This window comes from Coffea arabica, chromosome 6e, assembly GCF_036785885.1.
Source record: "Coffea arabica cultivar ET-39 chromosome 6e, Coffea Arabica ET-39 HiFi, whole genome shotgun sequence".
In the NCBI taxonomy this organism is placed as follows: domain Eukaryota; kingdom Viridiplantae; phylum Streptophyta; class Magnoliopsida; order Gentianales; family Rubiaceae; genus Coffea; species Coffea arabica.
In genome coordinates this window covers 405,295-432,470 of record NC_092321.1, presented here as the reverse complement: position 1 = coordinate 432,470, position 27,176 = coordinate 405,295, and the positions used below count along the sequence as shown (strand labels likewise).

The 27,176-nt window shown below is 37.3% G+C and overlaps 3 protein-coding genes across 4 annotated transcripts; 2 read left to right on the top strand and 1 right to left on the bottom strand.

Moving 5' to 3' along the window:
- The first annotated feature begins 5,766 nt into the window (after positions 1-5,766).
- Positions 5,767-9,124, top strand: LOC113697145 (WEB family protein At2g38370-like). Its single transcript, XM_027216622.2, has 2 exons — positions 5,767-6,319; positions 7,218-9,124. The coding sequence occupies exons 1-2, from the start codon at positions 6,053-6,055 to the stop codon at positions 8,709-8,711; spliced, it is 1,761 nt and encodes a 586-aa protein (XP_027072423.2). The 5' UTR covers positions 5,767-6,052; the 3' UTR covers positions 8,712-9,124.
- A 1,378-nt stretch (positions 9,125-10,502) lies between these two features.
- Positions 10,503-13,846, top strand: LOC113696270 (uncharacterized). The gene is made up of 6 exons (XM_027215705.2): positions 10,503-10,805; positions 11,640-11,762; positions 12,060-12,256; positions 12,646-12,843; positions 13,003-13,062; positions 13,517-13,846. The coding sequence occupies exons 2-6, from the start codon at positions 11,651-11,653 to the stop codon at positions 13,679-13,681; spliced, it is 732 nt and encodes a 243-aa protein (XP_027071506.1). The 5' UTR covers positions 10,503-10,805; positions 11,640-11,650; the 3' UTR covers positions 13,682-13,846.
- A 1,428-nt stretch (positions 13,847-15,274) lies between these two features.
- LOC113696124 (uncharacterized) lies at positions 15,275-22,051 on the bottom strand. Of its 2 annotated transcripts, none has more exons than XM_027215481.2 (4): positions 21,896-22,051; positions 19,933-21,698; positions 18,531-19,600; positions 15,275-16,007 (listed from the first exon to the last, which is right to left on the bottom strand). In XM_027215481.2, the coding sequence occupies exons 2-4, from the start codon at positions 21,412-21,414 to the stop codon at positions 15,878-15,880; spliced, it is 2,682 nt and encodes an 893-aa protein (XP_027071282.1). In that variant the 5' UTR covers positions 21,415-21,698; positions 21,896-22,051; the 3' UTR covers positions 15,275-15,877. The 2 variants fall into 2 exon arrangements, with proteins under 2 accessions (XP_027071282.1, XP_027071281.1); XM_027215480.2 differs by having other exon boundaries at positions 19,933-21,708; positions 21,896-22,048.
- Positions 22,052-27,176: the final 5,125 nt, after the last annotated feature.

Sequence of the window (27,176 nt, the reverse complement as noted above, 5' to 3'; positions counted from 1 at the left end):
GCTTTAAGCTAAGATTTATATTTTTCTTCCTTTGTTTTTATTTTATGTTTAATAAAGTCTCTCATAAAGTATTCTAGTGAGAGTTCTCTCTCTCTCTCTCCTAATGTTTATTAGTGAGAGTTTCTTTTTTTTTTCTAAGACATTTTAGTGAGAGTTTTATTTATTTTTTAAATTATTTTTCTATTAGATTTAAAAGTTTTATTAGATCTATATATTAGATTTGAAATTTTTTGGATCCTGTTATCGGATCTTGATATAAGTTCTGAACTTTAAACTAATTGGATAGCGGATCTGAAGAAATAGACATGCATAGATATTTATGGAGCATGTTATAAACCTAATGATTATTTAGTTTAGATATATCTATGACTTGTTATATATATTTTCTGCTATTAGTGCTGTTTTATTTGTCAAGCAAAACGTGCAGCTAGATTATTAATAATATTGGCTTCTATTTTATATAAAAATAATTGATGAATTATAAACCTAAAGGCCTCTTAATCAATCCAAATAATTGGAGCAATTTAACTGAAATTCAAATCTTTCATCAAATTTCTCAATCAAAACACAACTTAAGTGAATCAATTATCCGGCATAAAATATAATTACTTTTAAAAGTTTCAGAGATTGATATTTGCATGGGTAATATTGTCAAGACTCTCATTTACATAATAAGTTATCGACCAAGTTATGATGGCATACTCCCCTTAATAAAAAGTTGCAAAATAATAGTTCATCTTTAATGAGAATTTAACGACTGATGTGGCAAAAATCATCACTATGGGAATAAAATATGGAAGTGCATCACTTGGAAAATATTTTTTGAATATGTGCACAAAATCTGCCCTTTTGGGGAAAAAAGAGATAATTCCAATATTTTGTTCTCACAAACAATATAAAATATAATTAATTTTCTATACACTGACAGTGTGTATACTTTCATTATTGAGTACATGACACATAATCTGAATTTAAATTTGAAACTCAAATTTTGCAAATGTATCATGTATCTAACCATGATAGTATATACACTGTCAATGTATATAAGATTTACTTTATTAAATATTGTATCGATGAGCAAAAATATTATTGTGCCTACCATTTAAAGCACACTGGAATCTATAATTGATTGATAGAAAAACTTACTTTTTGGAAACAATCTAGCTAGAATTCTATTATTTTATCAATTAATTACAAGTTACTTTAATAAAGTATTAACAAAGTTAGCGATTAGTCTTGGTGCTGGTGAGCTACAACATGGTCAAGTAAGTACAAGTTATACGGTATTGGGGTTGGTAGTTACCGCTTCCAAAGAAGTACTACAGTAAACGTATTAAGCGCGAGGAAAATTCATAGTAAACATAATATGTGAAATTCCAAAGTAAGCCTTTGCAATTAGAATAATATATATGATGTTTTGATATAGATAAGCTGTTATTCTTGTCTGATGAATGATTATTCAAGTGAACCCAAAAACATGAAGGCCTATGGACAATTAAAAATGAAGTAGAAGTACAATTTGAAAGAGTGAAATGAAAACAATGACAGTTTTCCTTAAAGCACATGCATAATGTTAATAAATTAATCTTCTATACACCGACAATGCATGCGTGTACTATCATGCTTAGATGAATGTTTCATATGATCAATTTGAATTTCAAATTTAAATTTCATTTATTGTAACATTCATCTAACCATGAAAACAATGTATACAAGATTTACTCAATATTAATGCCCCCATCGATCAGATTTGCTGTCTCGGCTTGATTACGGTTATACTCTCTTGTTAAGGAGATGATCTGGTCAAATGAATCATGCATTTTTTTTCAAGTGGCAAAGATGGTAGACTTGGGTTAAAATTTTTTCCTTTTATTAATCTGTTGTTGTCTGCGGATGAAGTCTCGTAAGCCCAAGCGCTTTAGGCCCGCCGTAGGTCATGTCAGTTTCGGTTACATTGGGTTAGCATTGGACTAATTTGCTTCTTGGTGGTTTGGGCCTGATGGATGTTAGAACATGTGAGCATGTGTCAATGGACTGCAGGGATTCTGCGATGGGATAATTTTTTTTTTAAAAAAAATATATATATATTATAACATTTTTTTTTTCTGATGAAGAAAGATGATTGAAGAATATATTGATAATACAAACAAATAAATATTGACAAATAATTCACTGTTCAAACGGATCACTTTCTAGTAGCATGTACGTTTATGAATTTATTTTGAACGTATTTATAGGCTGGCGGGTATTTTCGGGTTCCGAGTTCCGTCCCTGAATATTTCCGGGTTACTGCAAGAACAAGGAGATGGTCCGGAACGCGGAAGTAGTGAGATTTTTAGACCAGGTAAGCGACGAAAGCTGAGAAGATATAGAAAATAAAAATACTAAAAGAAAAGGAAATCCATCTTCCTTCACAAGCGTTGCTACAAAACAATGCAATTGATTTCAGCCAAACACTAACCTCCAGTATATGATCCTCTTTTTGAAACTGCATTTGCAGTGTTGCACAAATCCAACAAGTTTTTTCTCTTTTTTATTAACGGTTATTGCACGGTCTGCTGTTTCATTTCTATCTTGGAAAAGAAAGAAAAATACTAGGGCAAACAATTATTTCATCGTTGCGGCAAAATTTTAGGCATCAGCTAGTTGTCGCTTAGAGACGTCACATATGGTCTACTTGGATTGGGTGAGATGAATATTTCAATGGATATAGCTAGGCCAGATCTTTTGTGGAGTAGCATTCAGTCGAGGGCTGGGGTGGCGTTGTCAGAGTATTTGGGCGGTCCGTTGCTGGGATTGAGAGCGAGAGGCGGTGAAAAAATTGAACGGTTTTCCCTCTCAACAACTCCCTCCGATTGATTCGTCTCTTCTTGTGAAAGGAAACATGTTTGTTTTCTATTTCGTTTTTTGAAGGGATTAAATTGTGGTTTGATTTTTTTAGTGCAAGTGTCCGGGACTTTTCACTTACACTTCTTTTTCCTATATCATTTAACTCATTTCTCCCCTTTTTGGGGTTAATTATAGCTTACTTTATTGAATTTGATTCTTTGTAACGCTTTATCCCCTGAACTTTAAATATAAATATTTTATCCTATTCATTGACTTAGGTTCCGTTTGATAAAATTGAATCTGAATTCTGAAATCTGAATACTGAAACAATTAATTTACTGAATTTTAAGCACTGAAAAAAATATATGAATGTCTGAATTTTAATGCTAAACCTATTTATGTTGTTTGATAAATATTTATAGCTGAATGCTTAATAAGTTTAATTTGACAATTTTGCCCTTATATCATTTCATTCAAAAAAGAAATAGAATCTATGATTTAATTAGTTTAAAATTGTTAGGTATGAAAATGACAATATTTATTTTTAAATCAAATTAATATAAAAGATGAAATATATTATATGAGGAGTATGAAGAAGATGTGAAAGTCATTAAAAAGGGAGAAAAGAGAAACTAAAAATCGTTAGATAGAGAATATTATGTTGTTTAATTAGATAAGAATTTTGAACATAATTAACAAACAAGGGTAGATTTGGTAGATAAGATAAGGTAGTTGAAGTAATTCTATTGATTCTTATCAGAATTAAGCATTCAGTTAGGATTCCTGTGCTGAAAAAAATACACACAGGTTCAGCACTGCTTAACAAGTTCAGCAAATAGATTTTCATTTATCAAACACTCAAAACATCCGAATGTCTGAAAAAATTCAGATTCAGCATTTTTTTATGTTATCAAACAGACCCTTAGTAAAATGTTAGTAATGAATTTTTTGTTCAAAATTTTGATGAAATGATATTTTCCATCATCAATGCATTTTTATTTGCCCTTTTTTTTTTTATCTACTTACAGCATCAATACATTGTTTTAGTCACATTTTTATCTCATATATATTATATCAAAAAAGTGCTATAGTATTTTTTTAAAAAAAAAAATTATCCCAAATAATCTACCATCCAAACACACCAATTAATGACCATTCATAATGGTTATAGAATAATAGTATATTTTAATCGGATTATGGAACATCTTATTAGAAAAAACACAAAGTCACAGGCAGGGGCGGAGGGAAGGGGGGGCCAGGGGGGGCAACCGCCCTCCATCCAATTGTTCAAAAAAAAATTTCTAAGTAAAAAATTTTTATTATATTGTTTTGCCCCCCCAAATATTGATAAAAAATTTCACTTTGCCCCCCCTCCAGTTGTTATAAAAAAATTTCTAAGTAAAAAATTTTTTATTATATTGTTTTGCCCCCCCAAATATTGATAAAAAATTTCACTTTGCCCCCCTCCAGTTGTTATAAAAAAAATTCTAAGTAAAAAAAATTTTATTATATTGTTTTGCCCCCCCCCAAAATATTGATAAAAATTTTCACTTTGCCCCCTCTCAAGGACCTAAACAATAATATTTGAAAGTTATTTGGACTTGGTCCAAATAACAGAGACTCGCCCCCCCTAATTGCAATTCCTAACTCCGCCACTGGTCACAGGATAAAATTTTTTTTAAAAAAGATGATATAATACCAAAAAATTAAAAAATGTATTTTAGAGTAAAAAGAATTTTAAAATTCCTAAAACCTTTACACAAGTTTTCCATCGCTTATCTTTTTTCATTTAAATTGTAAATGTATTGACTGTGATAATTTTTGTTCATCTTGCAACTTTCATAAGATTCTCACGAATTAATAAGATCCGGTTTGGTATTTCTATATCGCGATCATGCCTTACTTTGTATTTTGTCTAAATTCTACATTTTTTGGGGAGAAAAATTAGAGATTCTCTAAATACCGTTTTCAACACATATTTATTTTTAATCACATTTTTATCTCATATAAAATACATTTAAAAAGAATAAAATATTATCAAATAATCTTCATTCCAAAAGTACTAATTACTTTAAATACATTGAGTTACTTAGACTTCTTCTTTTTTTTAACATATTATCTAATTTATTTTATGGCTAAGAGGTCGAAATGCATGATGAAATTGTGTCTAAAATGGAGTTAACAACTATTGAAGAAATAAATATTTATTATAGTACAATTATTATGTATGTTCAAAAGTTAGACAAGGATATTTTGATCATGTAAAATATAACATCATCTCAACCCCTACGGTCAAAAAGTTGATCATAAGAAGTAAAGTGTATGTATGTATATTTGGAGTTACAGAGGGAGCAAAGCGTAACTATTATTATTATTATTATTTTTTGTTCTAGTGCTGTCCGAAATTGGACATGAAACTCCAAGGTGCCAACCCACCGCGAAGCAAGTTGTTGATTAGTCTTTGTGATTTGATTTGTAGCACTCCGGCTCCATGAGATTCACTTCAATAAAATTCAAGGGGATCCAGGGGCCTGTGTAGCCTCTTTAGGTGAGACAGGTCTAGGGTTCGACCCTGAGCTTGAGCAACCGAGGTATCTTCCTGGGGATCGGTGAGGCCCGCTCTCCTCAGTATTGGGGGACTAGTCGGGTGTAGGCCCGGACACCCCAACTGAAAAAAAATAAAAAATAAAAAAATAAAATAAAATTCAAGGGGATCCAGAGAGAGACTGCTGGCGCTGGCTCTAGCGGCTTTGTGGAAAAATCCAAACGTTACAAAAGGCAAAAGCCCTCGCCCTCCGTTTAAAAGAAAGTCATGGAAATCCTTTAAATAAATGGAGTGCAAACAAACACCAACGCTACTGTCTGCCTGTCTGTCTCCAAGACGTTACTCTTCCTCTGCTCACCCTCTCGCCAGTCCTTTCTCTCACCTCTATCTATTTATACGCTACCAGTACAGAACGAGAGCACTGTAAAAGTTCCTTTTTTTTCTTTCAAGTTTACCACAGACTAGCTGTTACCACTTCACTTCTTGTTCCTACTTCCCGAATTACACTCGTCAAAATTGTTGCCGCATTGCCCTGTACCAACCCACAGTAGTGTGTCCTATTTGGTTCATTCCATTTCTAACTTTGATTGAGACTGAGAGAGACGCGACGAAGTTTGGGTTTTGGTTTTGGTTCTGGTTTTGTTGCTTTTATTAGTACTACTTCCTCTACAGTTAACAATGGCCGCCCTAGGTGGAGTTAGTCAGGGTGCTTCCGAAGCCTTCCATCATCACCCCGAGGGCTACGATTCCTCTCCTACAATGGGGCCCGCCACCCATATCCTCCTGGATTCTCCGGATGAGGAGGAGGACAAGGGCGCTGTGCGGGCGGAGATCGACACCTCTGCACCCTTCGAGTCCGTGAGGGAGGCCGCATCCCGATTCGGGGGAATGGGCTTCTGGAAACCGTCTTCCCAGAACCACAAGCCCTCTTCTTCCTCTTCTGAGGTTTATCTCTTTTCGTCTCTCCGTTTTTGCGTGGCGTCTGAGGTTTTTTTTGTTTCTTGACGTTCTAAAAAAGATTCCATGCCAATTTTTCTGCCGCTGCATTTAAAAGAAAAAAAAAAGAAGAAACTCCTCGTACGATACGAGTGTGTATTTTTGCACTTAGCTTAGCTGTGAAAAACAGAAATTTTTGGTTGATGGGATTTTGCTTCTCGGGCAGTAGCTCTTTACAACGGTATATATTATCGTGTTTAGCCAATCTTTGCTTGGTATTTTCTGCCTTTCAGCTTACGATTGATGATAAATTATAGTATATCTTATCGAACTTTAAACTCCATTAAGAGTCTATATCACGTAGTCGAGACTCGAGAGAAGTGAGGCATTAAATCTTTCTTGAATGTCACTTGCACAATTGTTCAATTTCGTGCGTACGCTTTGATTTTAAAGATCTAGATTTGTAAAATGGTTAACCTAAAAATTAGTTTTGTTGCTATTATTTAGGCTCAATCTTGCTACATGTCTAATTTGCCTTTTCTGCGTGGGATGTTCTTTTCAAATTTCATCAAGGGGTTGAATATTTATGCACAACCTAGGCTAAAGAACCTCGACGCTGAAATACCTTACAGCAGACTGTGACGAACTTCCTATCTTGCAGAGTTTTTCCTTGAGATATATGCGCCCCCAAAAAAAAAAAATTGGTGCAGCCATACATGATGCACCAATATACCTTTGAAACCGCAACAAAATCTATCATTGGAAGAAAATTGTTTTTTTGGGTTTTGGAGGGGGGGGGGGATGGGGACAGGGAAGAAGTGGTGCTGATACTTTGTAGGTGCTACTTTTATGCTCTTCTTTTGGTGTCAAATCTTTTATATAGCTGACTTTATGAGGTGTTTTGCAGCATGGCAATGAACTGATGGGCATCACACACTTGGAGGAACAAGCTGCGCAGTTGGAAAGAGATCTTGTCATGAAAGAAAGGGAAACTTTTGATGTTTTAAAAGAACTGGAGGCCACTAAAATGGTTGTGGAAGAATTGAAGGCAAACCTGCAGAAAGAAACTTCTGCAGTATGTTCAACCCTCAATGACAAGGATGTAAATCCTGTTGAAGCAGCAGAGGCGGATAGCCATCAGACTGCTAACAGCGGTTTAGACCTCTGTCCCTCATCTGCTCCAGGTTTTATCTTATTGGAGCTGAAACAGGCCAAGTTAAACCTAACCAGGACAACGACTGATCTTGCAGAGATTCGAGCCACAGTTGAATCATATAACAGAAAAATTGAGAAGGAGAGAATCTCACTCGAGAAGACTCGTCAAAGGCTGTCATCAAATACTGTAAAAATTTCATCTCTTGAAACGGAGGTGAACCAAACAAAAGATAAGCTACAGCTGGTGAAATGCGCAGATCAAGGTAGGGTCAGTTGTGATGAAACCATGAATATGGCAAAGGAAATCCAACGGTTGACCTCTGAGACAGAAGAGTTTAAGAAAGTTGGAGAAGCTGCCAGATCAGAGGTCTCGAGAGCGATGTCTGAGATTGAACAGGCAAAGATTCGGATCAAGACTACTGAGATCAGGCTAGTGGCTGCTAAGAAAATGAAGGAAGCGGCTAGAGCATCTGAAGCTGTTGCTCTTGCAGAGATTAGAGCACTATCTAACACTGAGACTGCTCGTTCTGGTTTACAGCAAAAGCCTGAAGTTTTAACTATTACCTGTGAGGAATACGCTTCACTAAAGTCAAAAGCACGTGAAGCTGAGGCAGCTTGTCAGAAGAGATTGGTAGATGCAGTGCCTCTAGTAGACGAAGCTAATGTATCAAAAGCTGAAATCCTAAAGAAGGTAGAGGAAGCTACAGAAGAAGTGAAAAGTAGCAAGAAGGCCTTGGAGGAAGCACTGAGCAGGGTAGAGAGTGCAAATAGAGGCAAACTGGCAGTTGAAGAGGCTCTGCGAAAATGGAGATCTGAACGGGGCCAGAAAAGGCGCCCTGTTCACAACTCGACCAAGTTCAAAAACGCTTGCCCATCTCATCTCCGCAAAGATTCTAGTCTGCTGGATGTAAATGGTATCAATATGGTAAACGATGAGCTAAAGCCAGTCCTGAAGCCAACGTTATCTATTGGTCAAATACTGAGCAGGAAGCTGCTTTTGACTGAGGAATTTGAGAACGGAATGCAGGGAGATAAGAATGTTGGGAAGCGTAAGGTGTCACTGGCCCAAATGCTTGGGAAACACTATGGTGATAAGAATTTTGCTACCAAAGGGGGGGCCGAAAATGCGAAGCAACTCCCGGCAAAGAGAAAGAAGTACGGGTTTGCTCGGATTTCACTCCTCGTGACGAAGGAGGGTAAGAAAAAGAAGAAACGAAGTGCAACTTCAACGTGGCTTAGGGAGTAGAGTATCAGGGGAGCTGAATCTGGGATCAGTAGCTAACAACTTGTATAATGCTGTTGTCTCTCTGTTTAGGGTAAAATCCATATTTCCCCCTTAATAGTGCTGCTGTCGACAACTACTACTACAATTACTTAGTGTGTAAATTATCCTCCTGAGTCGGAACTAAGCTTTCTAGGATTTCATTTGCAGTGTGCTGTTTTGGGGGATATGCTTAGGTGTGACTTCCAAATGATTGGGAGTTTCTTGTGTGCAAGTCTATATGTTTTTAAGCATATGTAAATCTGGTTTCCGGTTTAAGGGTTGGTAATCATCTTTGAGGGTGCGGATTTAGCCTGGCCACCACTACCAGCAAAGTCATCCTACGTATTCATTGAAGAATGTTTGTTACTAAATGAATTGAGAAAAGTCCTTCTATAGTTTTGTGGGTGGTGATTACGTGTGGTTGGTTTCCACTATCATATTGGAAATGGTGTATTTGAGGAATGACGACGCCCAATTTTTGTTGTGTTTTTAGTTTGCCATCATGTTTGTGAATTTGTCTGCCTGGCTTTCCCCTGCTTTTGAAATTCGGAGGAGGAAGATGCAGCGAGCAGGAATGCAGGATCTCTCTCTCGTTGCGCCAGGGTGTCATATTATTGTTTGCAACGGTAGAGCAGCCAGCATTAGCAGTAAATGCCCGTCGCGACGATGGATGAAAACCAAGACAGACTCCGTTTTAATTTACCGACATAGTATATCAACCCAATGCTATTCGATTATTTATTGATGCATTAAACGTGCAATTAATAATGTCTAACATTCCTAGAGGAGACATATTAATTATTATATTGTCTCGCTTCATCTTTGGACCGTTAGGAGTTATTATACGATTTTTTCTTTCTTTTTTTCTTTTTGAGCAAAAAAAAAATGATCTTTATGATAAAAATGTCAGCTTTTACACAGTGGCAGAGGCCACCTATGCAGCAACTAAACTCCTATACGTGCCCCCACGTGAATGGGCTGGTGGTTGGCGCCTCTTCCTCGGGACCGTCAGGTCCTGGGGTCGAACCTCCGCAGCAACATCGGCTTCTCCGTGCATCTAACGTGCTAGGTCTGGTTGGGGCGCCGGGTCGGGCCGAAGTGGGATTAGTCGGGCCGCCTTTACGGAATTGACCCGGACACCCACCCCGTCGACAAAAAAAAAAAGAAAAACTAAACTCCTATACGCAACATTGGTGGGGAATTCCCCGCTCAACAACAGCTTTCAGTTTTCACAAGACTTTGGCACGCGCCGCCATGAACCACCAACGTGCCGATAAGCCACAGGACATGAGAGACTTTGTCCAACCGCGATATTCCTTTCTTTGTCTTCAAAAAGTCGATGCCAATACTTTCGATGACAGCCTTTGTACAACATCTCATGGTCAAAATCCTTAAGCTTTTTTCATAAATTCCCATATTTTTTTTCCTACCACCTTATTCTTATTCAGACTTTAATTTCGGGCAAAAATGTCCTTTTCTTAATGAATACAAGTAGAGAGATTTAAGAAAGTATATATCCCACTTGCGTAAATTTTGTTTTCCTTGTCGAATTGATTTCATGTTTGAATCGTATGGTATGAATGTAAATCTTTTGCGAGTGCATCATCGGAGGTGTCATCAATCATAGAGGGCTTTTAATGGTCCAAAATGGTTCTGTCGATCTCAAGCTAATCTCGATTATTAAATTGAATTCCATTTTTAAATCATCAGCCCAAAACGGGTTGAGTCGATCTCGACCGATGAAAATGCCGCCGTCCATTGTATCAAGTAAGTAGTTCTAAATAAGGGATTGGATCGGCAGTAAATAAATAGAGAGTAGTAGAACGCCACGCCACTAGCCCCCACATCTTATTCCAACCACTCAAACCAAGCCAACCATCTTCTGTCTGATACAAAAGTCAAAATTACTTCTGAAAAAAATACAAAATAGTAAAGAACACCCAATCATCTATAATTGCTTAGCGGGGGAGGAGATGGCCTGGCCTCATCAATAGAGAGTATAATTGAAGGGCCCTTTTTCTCTCTAGTCTTTCCGCCTCTGGAATTGTATTCATCAAATCTTCTGCAAGAATTCAGGTAAATGTACCCCTATTATCTTCTTCTCGTCTCATAGCTCAACTATCTGTTATGGGTTCTTCATGATCATCTTACGATGTGCCGCTCTTGACTTGACTTGACGCGTTGAATTATGCTTTAGTAGGCGTAATTGGTTTTCTAGGGCTAGCGGATTTCATTCGTTTATTTCGTGAATGATTAAAGGTTCAACTGGATTTCGTATCTTTGATTACTACTTATTTCCCATGCTTCTTTGTTTTTCTCCCCCTTAATCGTGAATGAATTGCTTCTGCTCGCTGCTTGTTTTGGATTTTATTCCTGCTCTCTAACCTGTTTCAGGTAAATAAATAAATAAATAAATAATTCACGAATAATTGTCTCGATATTTTTATTGCAGCAGCTTTACCATCATAAAACACGTATTTCCTGTTGGGATCATCTGGGCTCCAACAGATTACCCCTTCCCCCTCCATCCATGACGTCATACCATCTTATGTAAAATCTGGGAGTAAACAAGAAAGAAAAAAAAAGGAGCGTATTCTTCCTCACAATTTGCACTAAAGTTGAGGGGTCAGTCAATTTCACCTAGTATCTTTAGCTTTCGAGCTCGTGGAACTGCCTTATATGCATTCTTTGGAAGTGCATTCCCAATTTCTTTGGTTTTGGATTAGTTTAACCACAACAAAAGTGGCCTTGCTCATTTGATTGATATGTTATACTTTCTTTTTTGTCTCTTACTATCTTTTTGATATGTTATACTTTCTTTTTGATTGATTGATATGTTATTCTTTCTTCCCAGTTGTTGGATATCTCTTTACTATCTTTTGTCTCTTATTTTAATTCGACATTTTTCAGTATTGGTAGAAATGGATGTCAGGGTTCCCTTCTTTCTTTTTCTTCTGAGCAATTGCTGGGGCGCTAATGCTAGAGAATTGGTAACCACTAATCTCTTCCGCAGTCGAAGTGGCATTGCTTCAGGTACTTCCAAAAAGCTACTGCTTCTATTAGCACTGAAGAATGTGAACATGAAAGTGTGCAGTTTGTGAAAAAGTTATGTTCTTTGTTAAAATGTGTTGTCCCTGAGTTTATTGTTCCATACAACTTGATAACTTTTGTCAATTCCGACACATGGTTGCTTAATGGTCTTGTTAAGCAGTTTCCTTTTTTGGCTTGTGTTTGGTATGGCTTTTGTCAGGTTAAAGGTGGAAGTAATTTATAACCAAAAATAGAAAAGTGGAGTTACTTAACTTACTTATGCTTGCTTTCTTTTTCCAGATTTTCAACTTAATGGCCAGCGGCCAAACAAAGAAGTTCAAACTGCAGATGGATTTGATCAGAATGACCAAGTTTGCATGTTATGTGAAGAGTTTGCGGTTGAGGCAGTTAATTACTTTGCTAACAACAAAACTCAAACAGAAATCCTGGAGATCCTTTATAAGACATGCTCTAAGATGCATACTTTCAAGCAGCAGGTGAGCACATACCTAAGACCACACTTAAGACTTTTGCTTACGTAGGCTTTCATGTATAATTTAAGATCTCACGAATTATTTGGAGGTCAAGATTGTCTGACGGACATTTGGGGAGGCTTTATTTATTTTAGATTTTAAAAAAATAGGCAATTCTATAGATTTTACTCACACCCCATAGTTGCTTGTCCTCTCTGCAAGTTGAAGGCTTTAAGGTGCATAACTTACTCCAGACCAGCGACTATGGAAGACCTAGGCAAAACTCAAAAAATGCAGATAAATTTATTGTCATGTTGTTAAACTGTTTCTTATTCTCATTGCCTTTCTGTTTCTCTCATCCAGGAATTTCAAGTTTTCTCGGTTTCATACATTTTTGAATTTTAATGCTGCAGTGCACCTCATTGGTGGATTATTATGCCCCTCTCTTCTTCTTAGAGATTTCATCAGTACAACCCAAGGAGTTCTGCCAAAAGGTTGATCTTTGTGAAGACATTGTTTCAATCTCGCAGTCTCTCTCTAAGAATAGCTGTGAATTGTGCCATACTGTTGTGTCAGAGGCCATAACAAAATTGAAAGATCCAGACACTCAGGTATACTTTTGCCACAAACTGAGTCATTTGTCTTGATCCTTGAACTCAATCTACTTGTCGCTGTTGGTCTAAGATGCAGCATGTCTCAAAAATTTGTGCTGCACCTTTTCTGTGTTCTTTTAAAATTGCTGTCTAACTTTTGCTGTTCTGACGATTCAGTTAGAAATAGTTGAGGTGCTTCTGAAGGCATGCGATGCCGTACAGGGTCATGTGAACAAGGTATGAGCGAGTTAAAGTATTTGCGCTGAAAAAAGTTGACACATGCATTTCTTGGGTTGCCATGATTTGAAGTGCTTTGATGCTATAGAGCACTAATGCAGAATAGCATCTTCTGTCTTTTCTTCTTTAGCTGCTCTTATCAGAACTCTCTATGCTACACGATTGTCTGGGATACTTTTGAATTGCTAAACAGTTTCCTGCTACTTTTATGTGTCACAATGTGATTGACAGCACCATAGGCAAGATAGTTATTGGTCTAGTTTATCACTAGTCAAATGGAGACAATTGAGTGGGTTACAAATTTTTTATTTGTTTTGACGTGATAATCATCAAATTCCGTCCGATCATTATTGTTGTTTCTGGAAGTACATCTTTATCTATGTTTTACCTTTCTGATGATCATCTATGTTTTATCTATGTTTTATCTTTATCTATGTTTTATTTGTTTTGGCAGTGCAAGAGAATGGTCTTTGAATATGTACCTGTGATCCTTGTAAACGCTGAGCAGTTTCTGGAAACAAAGGACATATGCACCATGCTACATGCTTGTGAATCGGCTGCTCCGACAGCGCAAGTATTGTCGTCCACCTCCGAAACATCCCTGCGTGCGGCATCGTAAAGGCGAATGAATGGTTGGACTCTGTTGTAAAATTTTATGGACTCTGTTGTAAATCGTGCAAACTGTAAAAGATTCTCTCATGTATAATGGAAAAAGAAAACTGAGGAAATGCATCAAACAGCTGCTTACCTTTACCTTTATGTAAAGCATTTTCTCGGGTGACAATTTCATTTTTTCATTGGATATTATTGACGACGCAGGGATTTATTTAAATCTAACACGTTAGCACCTCTTCGGATGGCGGCCAACCTACCGCGCAAAAAAATACTTCCCTTTTACTACTGCGGTTCTCTACTTTCCCGATTCGCAGTTGGTTCTGTACTCGTGCCTTTTTGAGCTGTGTTCTTGGACTTGGGTTTAATCAGAGCTTGTATGTCCCATCTAGAATTCTCAACACAGTTCTGAAGGAAAGAAAGAATTTCGATGCATGCATGCGAGACCTTCCTTTACTTAAAAATAAAAATCTAGTACTAGTGCTATTAATTGGGGGTTAAAAACAACTAGTTGCTCCGGTATGGGAAATCTAATCAGAAAAAGCAAAAAAAGAAGACCAATTGGCGAGAGACCTGCTCAGTCCGTCCTACATAGAAGCCACAGACGTGATCATAAATGACTGAAAGTTGGGAGAAAAGATGTCGAGTGGCTCTCTACTGAATTTGGTGTTCATGCGCGGATGCGGAAAGTTTGGTCGATGCCCATGTCATGTCGTCCATTTATATTACCATCTACCCATTTGGTGGGGATTACTTACTCTCCCAAATCCCGATAGGATTGTGGCCATCGAGATCATTGACAAAGAGAAGGTTCTGTGACCATTGCGAAAATGGCTGTTCCGGTGTCAGAATCGAAATCTAAATGCCTAATGTCAATGTTCTCTACACCCATTTGGCTGTTTCACATTGTAAAAACAAATGCGTTATTAATTCATCGTGGCCACAACATCTTAAAAGAAAGCAGCACCTAAGAGTTATTTCTCTTAAATGAGGCTACATCGGTTGGACAACCATCTTGGACGAGTCGCCAAGTCGAAGAACTATCTGATGATACGACTTCCGCTCTCTCTTTCCTTGGCACTTGAAAGTTTCTCTTCTTGAGAGAGCACAAAAATTGCCATCCTTGGAAACAGGCGAAGCGTAGGAGTCGGGGCCAGATCGTTAGTTTGCGTAGCCCCAGTTTTTCATTATCATGGCAAGACCACGCAACACAGAAATCAAGCAAATTTCTAACCGCCAGCTATGAGACGACGCAAGGCCACGGCCATTGCGTTCGAGTAGAATGACAAACACGTTGAATCGGATCGTACAAAATGAAGGACCGTGAAGAGGAACATATGAGATCATGATTGGATACACTGCATTTACTCGAATTGTACACTTAGCTTAATGATATTGCCAATTGGACGAATTTAAGCGCTTAAGATGCGTTTCGTTAAATAAAACATTAGCATTCACTGTCTTCCAATTCTAACCCAAAACATGATAAATAGCCAACGCCGCATGATTTGACTGCAGTACAATGTCACATAGTTAGAAAAAGGAAACGGAGGAAACACCAGCTGAAGAAACGAATTGGACAAAAAAGAAGAAAGAAGAGTGGAGGTCCCAACCAGGATGGCTTGATGATACTCGTTTATCATGTTCTAGGGGATGGCAAGTTTTGTACTTCACAAAGGCGACATATAAAACAAAACAAGGCAAAAGGAAAGACACCAAAGCACTACTGCCTGGAAGGGGGTTCGACTGGACCAGGCTTCGCTAGCCCAAAGAGATGCCTGTAGCTCTACCAACCGAAAAAGCTTAGGTCCATTAAACTAAAAGCTGCCTCAACTTCCCCCCAGTGGAAGCACGACTTCCTTTCGAGTCAATGACATTCAATGTCAGCACGAAGATGGTAGTGGTAACTAGCAGTCTATCATCTCTCTCTGGTATCAAGCAGCTAATCCACTTGGCGCAAAACGTAGCCCAATCCCACCGGGAGAGCAGTTAAAGTTAAAGAATTAAACCCTGTTAACGTCAGCTATTACCTGACTGCCACTGCATGCGAGCAACTCGGAATTCCTATCTATCAAGCTGATGTAAGTAAATCTCCCTTAAAGAAAAAGAAGGAAGATACAATGTGTCCGGTATTCTAAACTCTCCATAAAAAAGAGGCGGTTTTCCTCTTTTTTAGAACAGGAGGTGTATTTTTCTTATCTCCCTATTCCTTTTCGCAATCATATGACCAAAAAGACTGTACATCTGGAGCAGAGTAGAGGCCACCAATATGGGGCTTCGTCCCTGATGAGTTCCCAACCCCTATTCCCGAAACTGGCATATTCCTGTCCTTCCTGCAAAAGCAACAATTAGAAAATTAAAGCGCCTCCGGATTAAGTACACAGGTAAAACAAAAACAGAAATATGTAAAACGGTGCATAGCCAAAAAAAAAAAAAAAAAAAACCAAAGGAAGCAAACATGAGAGGACTGCATACAGACGTACGCTCAATTAATCATGATAGAGGAAACAACCAAGCTCAAATATATCTAACGTGCAGAAACCTAAAGCAAACTCCACCCCTATCTCCGAGATACCAATACTAAATTAGACCATCTTTTTATGACAGAAAGACCAGAAAAGGCACGAGACTGACGTAATTGCATTGATTCATTCAAAAACAGAAAAGAAAATAAACTCCACCCGCAATCTACCAAAAAGATATGGAAAGTTTTAAATATCACAGGTAATGTGTACAAATGGGATGCATAACAGCTTTTTCTATCCTAGCCTCAAAATTTAAGGCACAACGATGTTAGGGAAAATAATTGATTAAAAAAAGAAGATAAATGTGAACATGCAGGCAGGAAATCTTGTTTCTTTCTCAATGACAACTATTCCTAACATGGCCAAATCTCATTCTGTGACCTACAGCACAGAAGTGTAAAGAAATAAACCTAGATAGCTTTTAACAGTGTTCACCAACAATTGTTGGCCCAAATTCTGTTCCCATAAATCAAACGATCAATTTCATCAACCAAAAGCCTGGGAAGCCTTTGGATATTCCTAACAACTCCTTTCAAGCATTAAATAAGTGTCAGAAGTGTCTTTAACACAACAAATTCTCCTAGCCACTGGTGTTATTCTATCTCTGCCTTCAGCCAGATTTAGAGCTACTTCATTCCATTGGACAATTTATTGACATGCTCCATCTTGAAATCACTCAGCATACTACTTGGTTTTCCTCCTCTTCCAACCTCACCATAATGGCCTATTGAAGAGTCTCTTAAAGGTGCATTTATACATCTCCATTAATACATTGAACACCTCAAGTGTTCCCTCCGAATTGCCTCTATGATTGTTCCAAAGTTAAACTTTCATTAATTTACCACAAATACGTCTAGACATTTGAAGTGCTAGTTTACTAAAGCAAGGGCATCCATGTTTCCAAATAATGTCCTTACACCAATGAATTATGCACTTGCTGCAGACAGCTTCCAATAACTTCCCCTTCTTTTACATCCAACTACTCTTTCTTATTTCTTCTTATCTTTTAACTTTTACAAATTGCACACACATAGGGTGTACCCTATATCACTAATTCTCCATCTAAGTGTGATAGGTTTGGAAGCAGTAAAATTTCTTTTTGCTCTAATAGGTATAATCAGGGACCATAATATACCAGATGCACTTCCCATTTAACCCAACTGATCCTCTCAGTTCTACTAATTCTTGCCCAATGTCTACACCTTCTATATTAGTAATTGGACCTAAATCATAAATGCATTCGAAGAAAGTTGTTAAAAATCAGTTTATGTATCTTCTTACAGAGGTTTTTTTTTTCTTCTTCCATTTGTAACTGTATGTTACCTATTCAAGAAAAGGCATCTAAATGCTACATTAATGTTTCTGTTTATTCAAACACCTCCTACAAAAACTAGTCATCTGTAATGCCATCTATACCTCAACTTTTCATTGACCCCTTTGGCTGTTATCTGGCAAGATTACTTATTAACGCAAAAAAAACAATGGTCAATCAAGGAATGGTTTTAATTGGCAGAAAACAGCTATGGCATGCTCACCATTTACAAGAATTAAGTGACCAAAAAAACTCACTGAAGGAAAATCCCACAAGTTTGAATAGCTATAGTTTCGTTATGAAACTGTCATGCACCAACAGTTTTTTGGTGCAAAGACTTTGCATATTGCAGAGATAAATTTAAATTTCTTGAACACAATAACCAAACAGAGTATTACCAATGCTTCTGGATTTTAACAATATAATCAATTTTCAATCTTTTCTCCATAAATTCAATCTCTCTTATTCGTTCAGAACAGACAGAACAAAATTATGTTTTCAAGTTTGGAATGCATTAATGATCATGCACCCTCTTTCTATACTGCATGGTATGAGAATGCTCAAACAAATACAAACCTCTGCCTCCATTGTCACTCCCTAAACATAAACACAAGTGTACTCCAATTGTAATGCATCCAACATGTTCTTTTATGTGCACAACTTACTGCAAATTGTTTAGATTAGATACCACAACACTAGTTCCCTATCTATCCAAGATATTCTGCAATGACAGACCTTTACAGCACCAAAGCCAAGAACCTATTCAGAGCCCAATTAGGATAAAAGGTATTGAGCAATGAGAACTTCCACTTCTTAAAAATGCTGTTAAAATGCTTGTGACATTTTATATGTATTTTTTGGTTAGTTATTACAACTTAAAAGGTACCATCTGATGTAAACAGAAAACTGAAATTTTAGCATTTCAGAGGCACTCAACAGAAACCACACCAAGAGCTACAGTATCGTGTCGACAGCAAATTCTTTTTACTTTTTCTTTTTATAGGGACTCGTACACTTACTTGGCCCAGCAGTTAGCTCCAGACACCTCATTTTGATGATTAGTCGCAGAACAACCAGCGCTACCATAAATCATATTGTTCTGAGCAGCTTCTTCCCTAAACTTACGAGAAAATTGATCTTCGTTCCCAGGTATTGGCCCAATAAATGTTTTAGGCAACCACGAACCATCAGGACCACCAGACACAGAACTATTAACGGTCCTGCCATTATGGAGGCTTCCAAAAATCACATTCTGAGAGGAATGAATGCCAGAATGGACTTGATCGTCATTTTTAAACAGTGAAGCCATAGTTTTCTGAGGTGTCGGATGCAAGATGTCTTCATTCTTTGCCCTATTCAGTTCTGGCGGCAAAAGCCAGCTGGCTGGGCCGCCTACCAGACCTAGACCATCCTGACCAAGAGGAGAGCTATTCCACATCTGCCAAGTTCCTGTGTCATTAGCATTAATTGAGCCCCCTACTGGCAGATGGTGTAGATCCTGGGCCTTTGCAGTACTTGGGAAAGAAAAAGGATTAGCATGCCTTTCTTCAGAAACTCGTAATCGTGATATCGGAGACTCAATTGGTGATGGCCTATTAACTTCAGCAGATACAGAAATATTCTTCATTGTAGATGGTGTTTCCAGACCTGAATCTGCTACAAAACCACGATCCAACTGAAAGTTATCAAGTGACTCAGAAACAGGCCCGAGTAAGGAAACAGGGTCTGGAACATAACAAGGATCTTCAAAAATCTCGGACTCCTCTGGCAAAAATTGGTGTGGTGCTTCTCCAATTTGAGGAAACATCGGTTCAGATGGCAAAAGAAAATTTGTATTACTGTTTGTTGACCCAAAAGGAAAAGAAGATGCACTAAACGGTGATGGCAGTCCAAAATTAATTGGGTTGTCAAATGCCTGTGTTGTTGGAGGATTACAGGTAAAAGGACTCTGAACTTCTGGTTTGGATTTTCCATTTGGCCTACTTATTACATTTGAACTTGAGGGCTGGGAAGCAGAAGAAGAGCGAGTGAATAGCTGTTGCCATGACTTTTTAGGGGCTAAACCCCCTGGTTGAGGGTCAATGAGCGCCTGCAGTGAAACAATCATGAAAACAAAGAATGTATCTTATTCCAGTGATTTTAACAAAAAAAGAAAGAAACATGCAAACAGAAACTGTAACAATTGGCCATTAAGTCCACTTAACAAACATTGCCCATGGACACTAGTGATCCTAGCACAAATTTACAGTCTCTGCAGAAAAGTAAGCTTTGAAACAAAACGAAGGGCATTACAATATATTTCAACTGCATAAGGAAAAAAAGCATGTTTGTTTATTTGCTTTCAGAACCAAAGTACATAAATTAACTTAATTACTCACCAAAGCAAGAGCTTAGAAAATTGAAAGATTGTAAATCACTTACAGGCCGAGAGATGTTCTTTTCATCTCCATTTCCACTAGATTTTGAATATACACGATCCAGCTGAGATACTTCTCTTCTATTTGAATTTGTTTGAGATTGATCTGCAAATGCATTAGCTTTTGGCTCTCTTGCAACAGTGTTAGCTGAACTTTTTCCAAAGAAACCACCTCCAGTAAATGCTCTGGAAGATGATAAAAAGGTACCTCTTACGCGATCAAGGTATCTAGTTCCGGCAACTCCTTTACTATGACTGTTCACAGAAGTACTTTTAAATGGATGTCCAACTTCAGCACCATGTGCCTTTGCGCTTTCAGACCCACTTCTGTGATTTTCTCGTCGATCACTGTCACATTTTTTATATCGCTCACATTCCCTGCTTGCTCTTTTTTCCAATTCTTCTACATCAGAGTTGCTTTTGCTAGATCCGTGATCTCTTTCCTTCTTTCTTTCATGACGTTTCTTTTCCGCTTCTTTCCTACGGTCTCTTCCCTTAAGAGGGGACCCTTTGCCACGTTCCTTCTCAGCCTCCATCTTCTCGTCCCTCAATCTCCTGCGCTCCTCCACCAACCTAGCTACCTCCTCCCTTTGCTTCCTCTCCTCCTCCTCCAATAGCTCCTTCTCTAACCTAGCCTGCCTCTTTTCCTCGGCTTTTCTTCGGGCCTTCTCTCCTCTACTCTCATGACAATTACCAACATTTTCACCCCTCTTATCCAGTGCACCTCTCCTATCAACATCCAGCGAAGCATCACCTCTAGATGAACTAACTCTAAAAATCTTTCTCCAAAGCCCCATGATACTGAAAAAAAAGGTTGTAAAAGACTTGCAAGCAAAAATGAGAACATGAGAATACGACCTCTCAGCCAAGCAGTGATCATCTCCCCCAAAAGAACCACCCCCGTTCCTCCAATAACTTGGCTTCCCAGCAAAAGCCCCACCAACCCAATTTCCATTCTCCAACCAATCCTGCCCGCACATCCACCCATTGTCCGACCAGGCCTTTCCATTCAATATCTTCCCACCCTTTCCAACCAAATCCTTCAAAATGCCAGAGTTGGATAGACCTAAGCCAGGCGGAACAGGCAAATCGAGAACAGGCCTCTTTGATATATGCCCACAATAGGAGCACATGAACCTGCCACCTCCAGGATTCTGATCCCTGTATGGAGTCAAACAGTTTCTACACCTCCTCGTGGCTGTTTTCTTCAACTTCTGCAATTCAATAGCCTCAAACCTCTTCCTCTCCCTAAGCCTAGCATTCCTCCTGACCCGCCAAGCTGACAACTGTGGCATCAAAATCTCATACCAGAAAAGAGTAACCAAAAGCACGAAGACACATGCCAGTCTGGGTGACGTGATTTCAAACCGGAAAGCCGGAGGCAAGAGCTGGGACAGGAGCCACAGACCAATGAGTGGAATCACTAACCATGGCAACATGGTAGCAACCCTTCGCGACCACTTCTGAATCACGCACAATATACACATTATCCTCTAACCCACGCCTATCTTCCCCGTCTTCCCCTATTATGTTGGATAACCAGACCCCCAAATCAATTTAGAAGCCCTAATTTTAATCAATTCAACCGGCTATCCGATCACTCCAAATTCGAGAAAGAAAAAGAATAATAAGAGAAAAAAGAAAAAGAGGTATCGCGATAACCAGAACCGAAATGGAAAGTATGGAGTCTTCAAGAATCGGAAACCCTAGCTCCTATAGCTGTCTCCCAAAAAAAATTCCCAATGCAACCCTAACCGCGCGACGATTTCTGCTGGAATTACCTAACAAGAAATACAGTAATTAAAGAAACAATTAGGAATTCAGAAAAGAGTACTGGATTAGGGCACGAAACATCGCTTTGGAGCTCCGAAACCAACCCAACACGAAATGAATACGAATCATACGAGAGGCAAGACAAAGAAAAGGAAAAAAGGATAAAAGGAAAATTGTAGACTGTAGAGGACTAACAGATTGGGCATCCATCGAAGATTCATCGTATCGTAGAATGGTCGGAGATGATACTAGACTTTGTACGCTGCAATTTACCGGCAAAAAGAACTGTAGAATGCTTATACTGCTACTTTGATAAATGCGCGAGAAATATACTTTTATATATTAGTACTCCTACTCCTACAGAAATAGTATGAAATGTTGAACAAAATACAATAGTAGTACTAGGTTTGATTGGACAGTTAACTTATCTCAAATAATATTTTACTTGCATCATAAATATATTTTTTAACTTATCTTTTTATATTTTCAATCACTTTTTTATCTCACATACATCACATCACAAAAAATGTTACAGTAATTATTCCAAATAATATTTCAAATAATACCCTATCCAAACAAATATTTTTTTGTTAACAATAGAAGTATTATTATTATTATTTATTATCTTCCCCCTCACCCAAAAAAAAAAAAAAACACCAAAAGGATGAGATGGATAAACTGTATACTGCGATGTATACCATGTAAAGTACACACTACAAATTTATTTTCACAACCAAAACCAAAAGCACCAAAACAAAAAGAAGAATTCTGAAGCACTCTCTCTCTATATATATTGGCAATCACCATCTTAGAATTATATATTTCTAAAGTAAACTTTTTATTGGCAATTAAACTATTAAAATTGTGTACTTTTTAAATACTCAACTGTTTTTTTTTTAATTTCAAATCGTCCAATAAAACATATCGATGTCCCACTCACTATGTTGCATGCTTTTGTCCTTAATTTTGCACTTTTTCTATCAATTTCATAACTGAGTATGTCAGTTCAATAAAAAACATTAGATTATTTATGACAATTTAGGAGAATGTTTGAAAATATATATATGTATATATATCATTCACATGTATCTCTTCCTTTCTTTCTTTTTTTTTTTTTTGCTTTTTTGCTTTTCTTTTTTCTTTCTCCTACTGCTCAATGGGTTCCCCAACCATCCTCCACTTATCTTTTGCTATCTCTTTCCTTTATATATATATATAAATTTTCTATACATTAACAGTGCATACACTTTTACTATTAGATGCATGACACACAATCTGAATTTGAATTTGAAACTCAAATTTTGCATACGTGTCATATATCCAATCGTGATAGTATATATCTTGTCAGTATATAAAAGATTTACTCTATATATGTTATGTATATGTGTGTGTATTTATGTCTTTTATGTTAATTATGTATTACACTTTTCTTGAATCTATTTAAACAACCTTGAAACTAATTGAAAAGAATCACAATGAAAAAAATGGAATTACATGTAGTTTGTCGCTTTGTAAATGAGGGAGCAATTTGACCCAAAAAAAAAAAAGAAAAGGTTTAGCAACTAAATACACATCGTATTTGGTGAAACAATACTAAGACAGCGAAAAAAAAAAGGATTAAGGATTCAGAAGTAAAAACAAATTTGCAAAGTTGAGATCAGATATAGCGACAAGACAAGTTAAGCTGCTCGCCATCAACTTGTTATAAGACGGAATTCAAGTCGAGGTCTAGCTTTGATAAACTTGATCAGCTAATGTATGCTCATCTCTCTATACTATATAGTATGTGTGTAAAAGCCTTTAGTAGGGGTGTGAATCGAAATCGAAATCGGTAATTCGGAACTTTGAAATCGGAATTTTTTGAAATTTTGGCATCAGAATTTTCGATCGATTTCGATTTCGAATTCACCAATTTCGAATCTTGGTAAATTCCGATTTCACCGAATTCATGAATATAAAAATTATTATTATTATTATTATATAAATATTATATTACATATATATATAAAAATATTATATATATGTGTGAAAACGAAATTGAAATCGAAATAGAAATTACGATTTCACCGAATTCATGAATATAAAAATTATTATTATAATATAAATGTTATATAATATTATGTATATATATATATATATATATACGAAAAACAGATTTAAAATCAAAATAGGAATTCCGAATTCTGATTTCGAAATCGGAATTTCCGATTTGAAAAATCTCATTACCGAATTCGACTAATTCGATATCGGATATTCCGATTTCCATTCCAAATTACCGAATTACCGAATTCGAAATTCCGAATTCAATTCGAATTCGGTTGATAAATCGAAATTTTTCGATTTTGCACACCCCTAGCTTTTAGTACCTCAAAATTGCATACCTGTATGCAATTGTAAAGACATTTGATTTGTTTCCATAATTCCTATTTTATATATTTTAGTGTTTTTGGGGATTGGAGCCAAAATCTTATAAATGCTTTGTTTGGTTGTCGTCGCTGTTGTTGTGTGGGCGTGGTTGGGTTTGGTGCGGAGGTCTCATTTGGATAATTCTTTTTTTTTTTTTTGGGGTTCCTGTTTGTCTGCCATTGGGCCACCAAAGAAAGCATAATAATCCCATTTGTTGATTTTTGCATTCATGTGAAGAAGATTGGGCTACAGCTCGCCAAACAAGGACATTTTAGCAATAGTAGGATCATTATGAGGCCCAAATTACAGCAGGTTCTCGACGAAGAAGAACCTGTTTGAGCTCTACACCAAAGGTAAGAAGCCTCTGCGGGCACCGAAAGGAAGCAGGCACACCGCAGACCTTCCTAGCCCATCACTCTTCGAGGCTGTGCTCCACAACACAGCAGTCAGCACCACCTTCTGTCTGATGAATCATCAATTTTCTGGTGGCAGAACCGCAGCGTAATTAGCCAGACACCGCCACGATAAAGGGTAACAAAGATGGTCAATATAATTGCTGTCTACATGAACAGTAATTGAATATCACACAACTGTTGTTTAGTTGTATAAATAGTGAGTTATAAGTTAATCATGAGTTGCGAAGTTCAGGTTCCCACTAAGCAACAGCAGAAAAATACCATCTGTGTTCATAAAAATGCCAAGCCAAACAAGAGGGAAAAAAAAAGGTGTATTTCTTGGGCCTACGTGATGCAATCGTTCATCTATTTATTCATGCATTTTTTTGGTGCTGGCAGTCACATTTTTGTAGTGATTTGATTTCAGAATACCATATAACTCCATTTTTATTTTTATTTTTATTTTTTTTGAAGGGGGGGGGGGGGGTGGTGTGGTGGATGGGAGAGAGACTGAGAGAGATAGAGACAATTGTCATATTTATGATACGAAAACTTGGCATTATTATCTACCACACCACAAGAGAATAACCGTTCTTGGTGTTCGCCAGCTACTGGTTTATGAGTTTCTGTGTGATGTTCTGTACGTATCAATTCTTTGCCAGAAAAACATCAGGTAATTAATTTCTTTTTTTTTTAAAAAAAAAAAACTGTGATACTGCCAAATTTACTTATTTAGTTAAACGGGCCATTTGAATAATATGTTGCATAATATATATTTATCAAAATTTATTTATTTATAACATCAACACATCTTTAACATATAAGTTCTTGTCTGACTCTTCTTCTTCTTCCTTTTTTTTTTTTCCAAGAAATAAGTTTAATTTCTTGTCTCACTGATCCTTGTTGGCTTCTGGATGAGTAAGACATTACCCTTTTATATATTTGGCTCGTTTGAGCCACATGATTTCTGTGGAGTACATTACAAACTTTTACGAAGGCCAAAGCATGAAAAAGGAAATTCTGTTCATTCTCTCTTTTTGTATCGGCGAGTTAGACTGCATTATTGTTTGTTACGTCTGGCGAGGGAGAGCACAATGATAGAGTATTAGTAGCGTAAAAGCAAGTAATCTTTCGAACACATTATTATTATCATCCCCAGGAGAAAAGGAAAAAAGAAGAAGAAGAAGAAGCATGCGGAACAGTTTTCCGGACTCCTTGCCTTTGGCAATGGGCATCGGCAGCGCTGCAGTAAATAAGAGTTTCGCTTGGCAAATAAAAGTTGGCTTAGGGGAAGTAAAACACTAGAATCCTTGTGTTGCGACAGATTACTTAAATTAATTATACAAAATTTTTTTTAAAAATTTTTTTTTTGAGGAGGAAGAAGGCAAGTAATAATGGTGACAAAACCATGGAAGCGGGATGTATCCTCGATAAGTTGAAAGGGAATCTTGGGTTTTTTTTTTTTTTTTTGTTGGGGGGGGGGGGGGACCGAAGAATGAATAGTAGTACTAGGTAGAAGAGAACACAATTTACCGGCAATCATTGAGAGCACTAATTAAGATGGCGGGGCAGAGTGGTTTGCACATGACAATGAAGGCTGTCTGTTGCAGTGTTGTTTCCTAACCATTCATAACTATAGTCTAATAATAAGGATAGAGTATTATTGCAGATTATTGAAGGATTTGCAAGCCACCGGGCGTAGAATAAGGCCAGAAGATTCTTCTTGTGATTTGGCACAGCTGCTGCTCCGACGCATAAATTCTTCATCAACTTTTATATCTTCATTAACTCGGGTGTATAAACTATCTGATATTGCCATGCACTTGCCACTCTCTCATCCCTATCATGCCATTTCTAAAATGCAAATCATTAAACTGATCACTCCTTCGTATTACCGTGTCCTCCGGAAAGAAGATATAATTGCCTCTTCTATAAGATTTTTGATGCATTTTTTGAACCATCTTAAGCACAGAGTATTAGTATGTTATACCATCATCATCATTATTCTTAGTACTCCTACCAGCCAAATACTCGATCACAACAGCAACTCGATTTTGTCAAAGTTGGAATCCCCCAGCCAAAGTCACCACCCTGAATCAATAGTAATTAATGTAGATGCTGCTAAGCTTTCACGCTCGCTCACTCTGCTGCCTGCAACATTTCTTATTGGATCGGTGAATAACAAACGCACGCCACCACAACCGCAGCTAACAACCATTGAATTGGAGGTGCTCAAGGATCCAAGCCTCACGCCTGGATGCACTGGCAAAGGATGCCAGAAATAATTAAACCAATTATGTTCTACAAGTTTAGTACTAGTATATTTAATTAGTAGTTGACTAGTAGATTAGACCTGGGGTCAAAATTGGTTTAGGAAGTAGAATTTGATTGCGTTTTGGAAGTAGAATTAGTGTAGGTTTTAGGTTGATGATAGTAAAATTTGATAAAGAGAGAGTAGAGTTAGTTTTTGTTTCCCCCATAATGCCTTGTTGCCGATTATCTTCAATAGAGGGGACCCGTAGCTGTTTTTTGTGTTTGGATAGAGCAGTATTATTTGAAATAATTACCGTAACACTTTTTTGTGATGTAATGTAAATATGATAAAAAAATATAAAAAGAGATCCTCGGTTTTTTAATTTACGACCAATTATTGTCAAAGAGATCCCAAAAAGTAG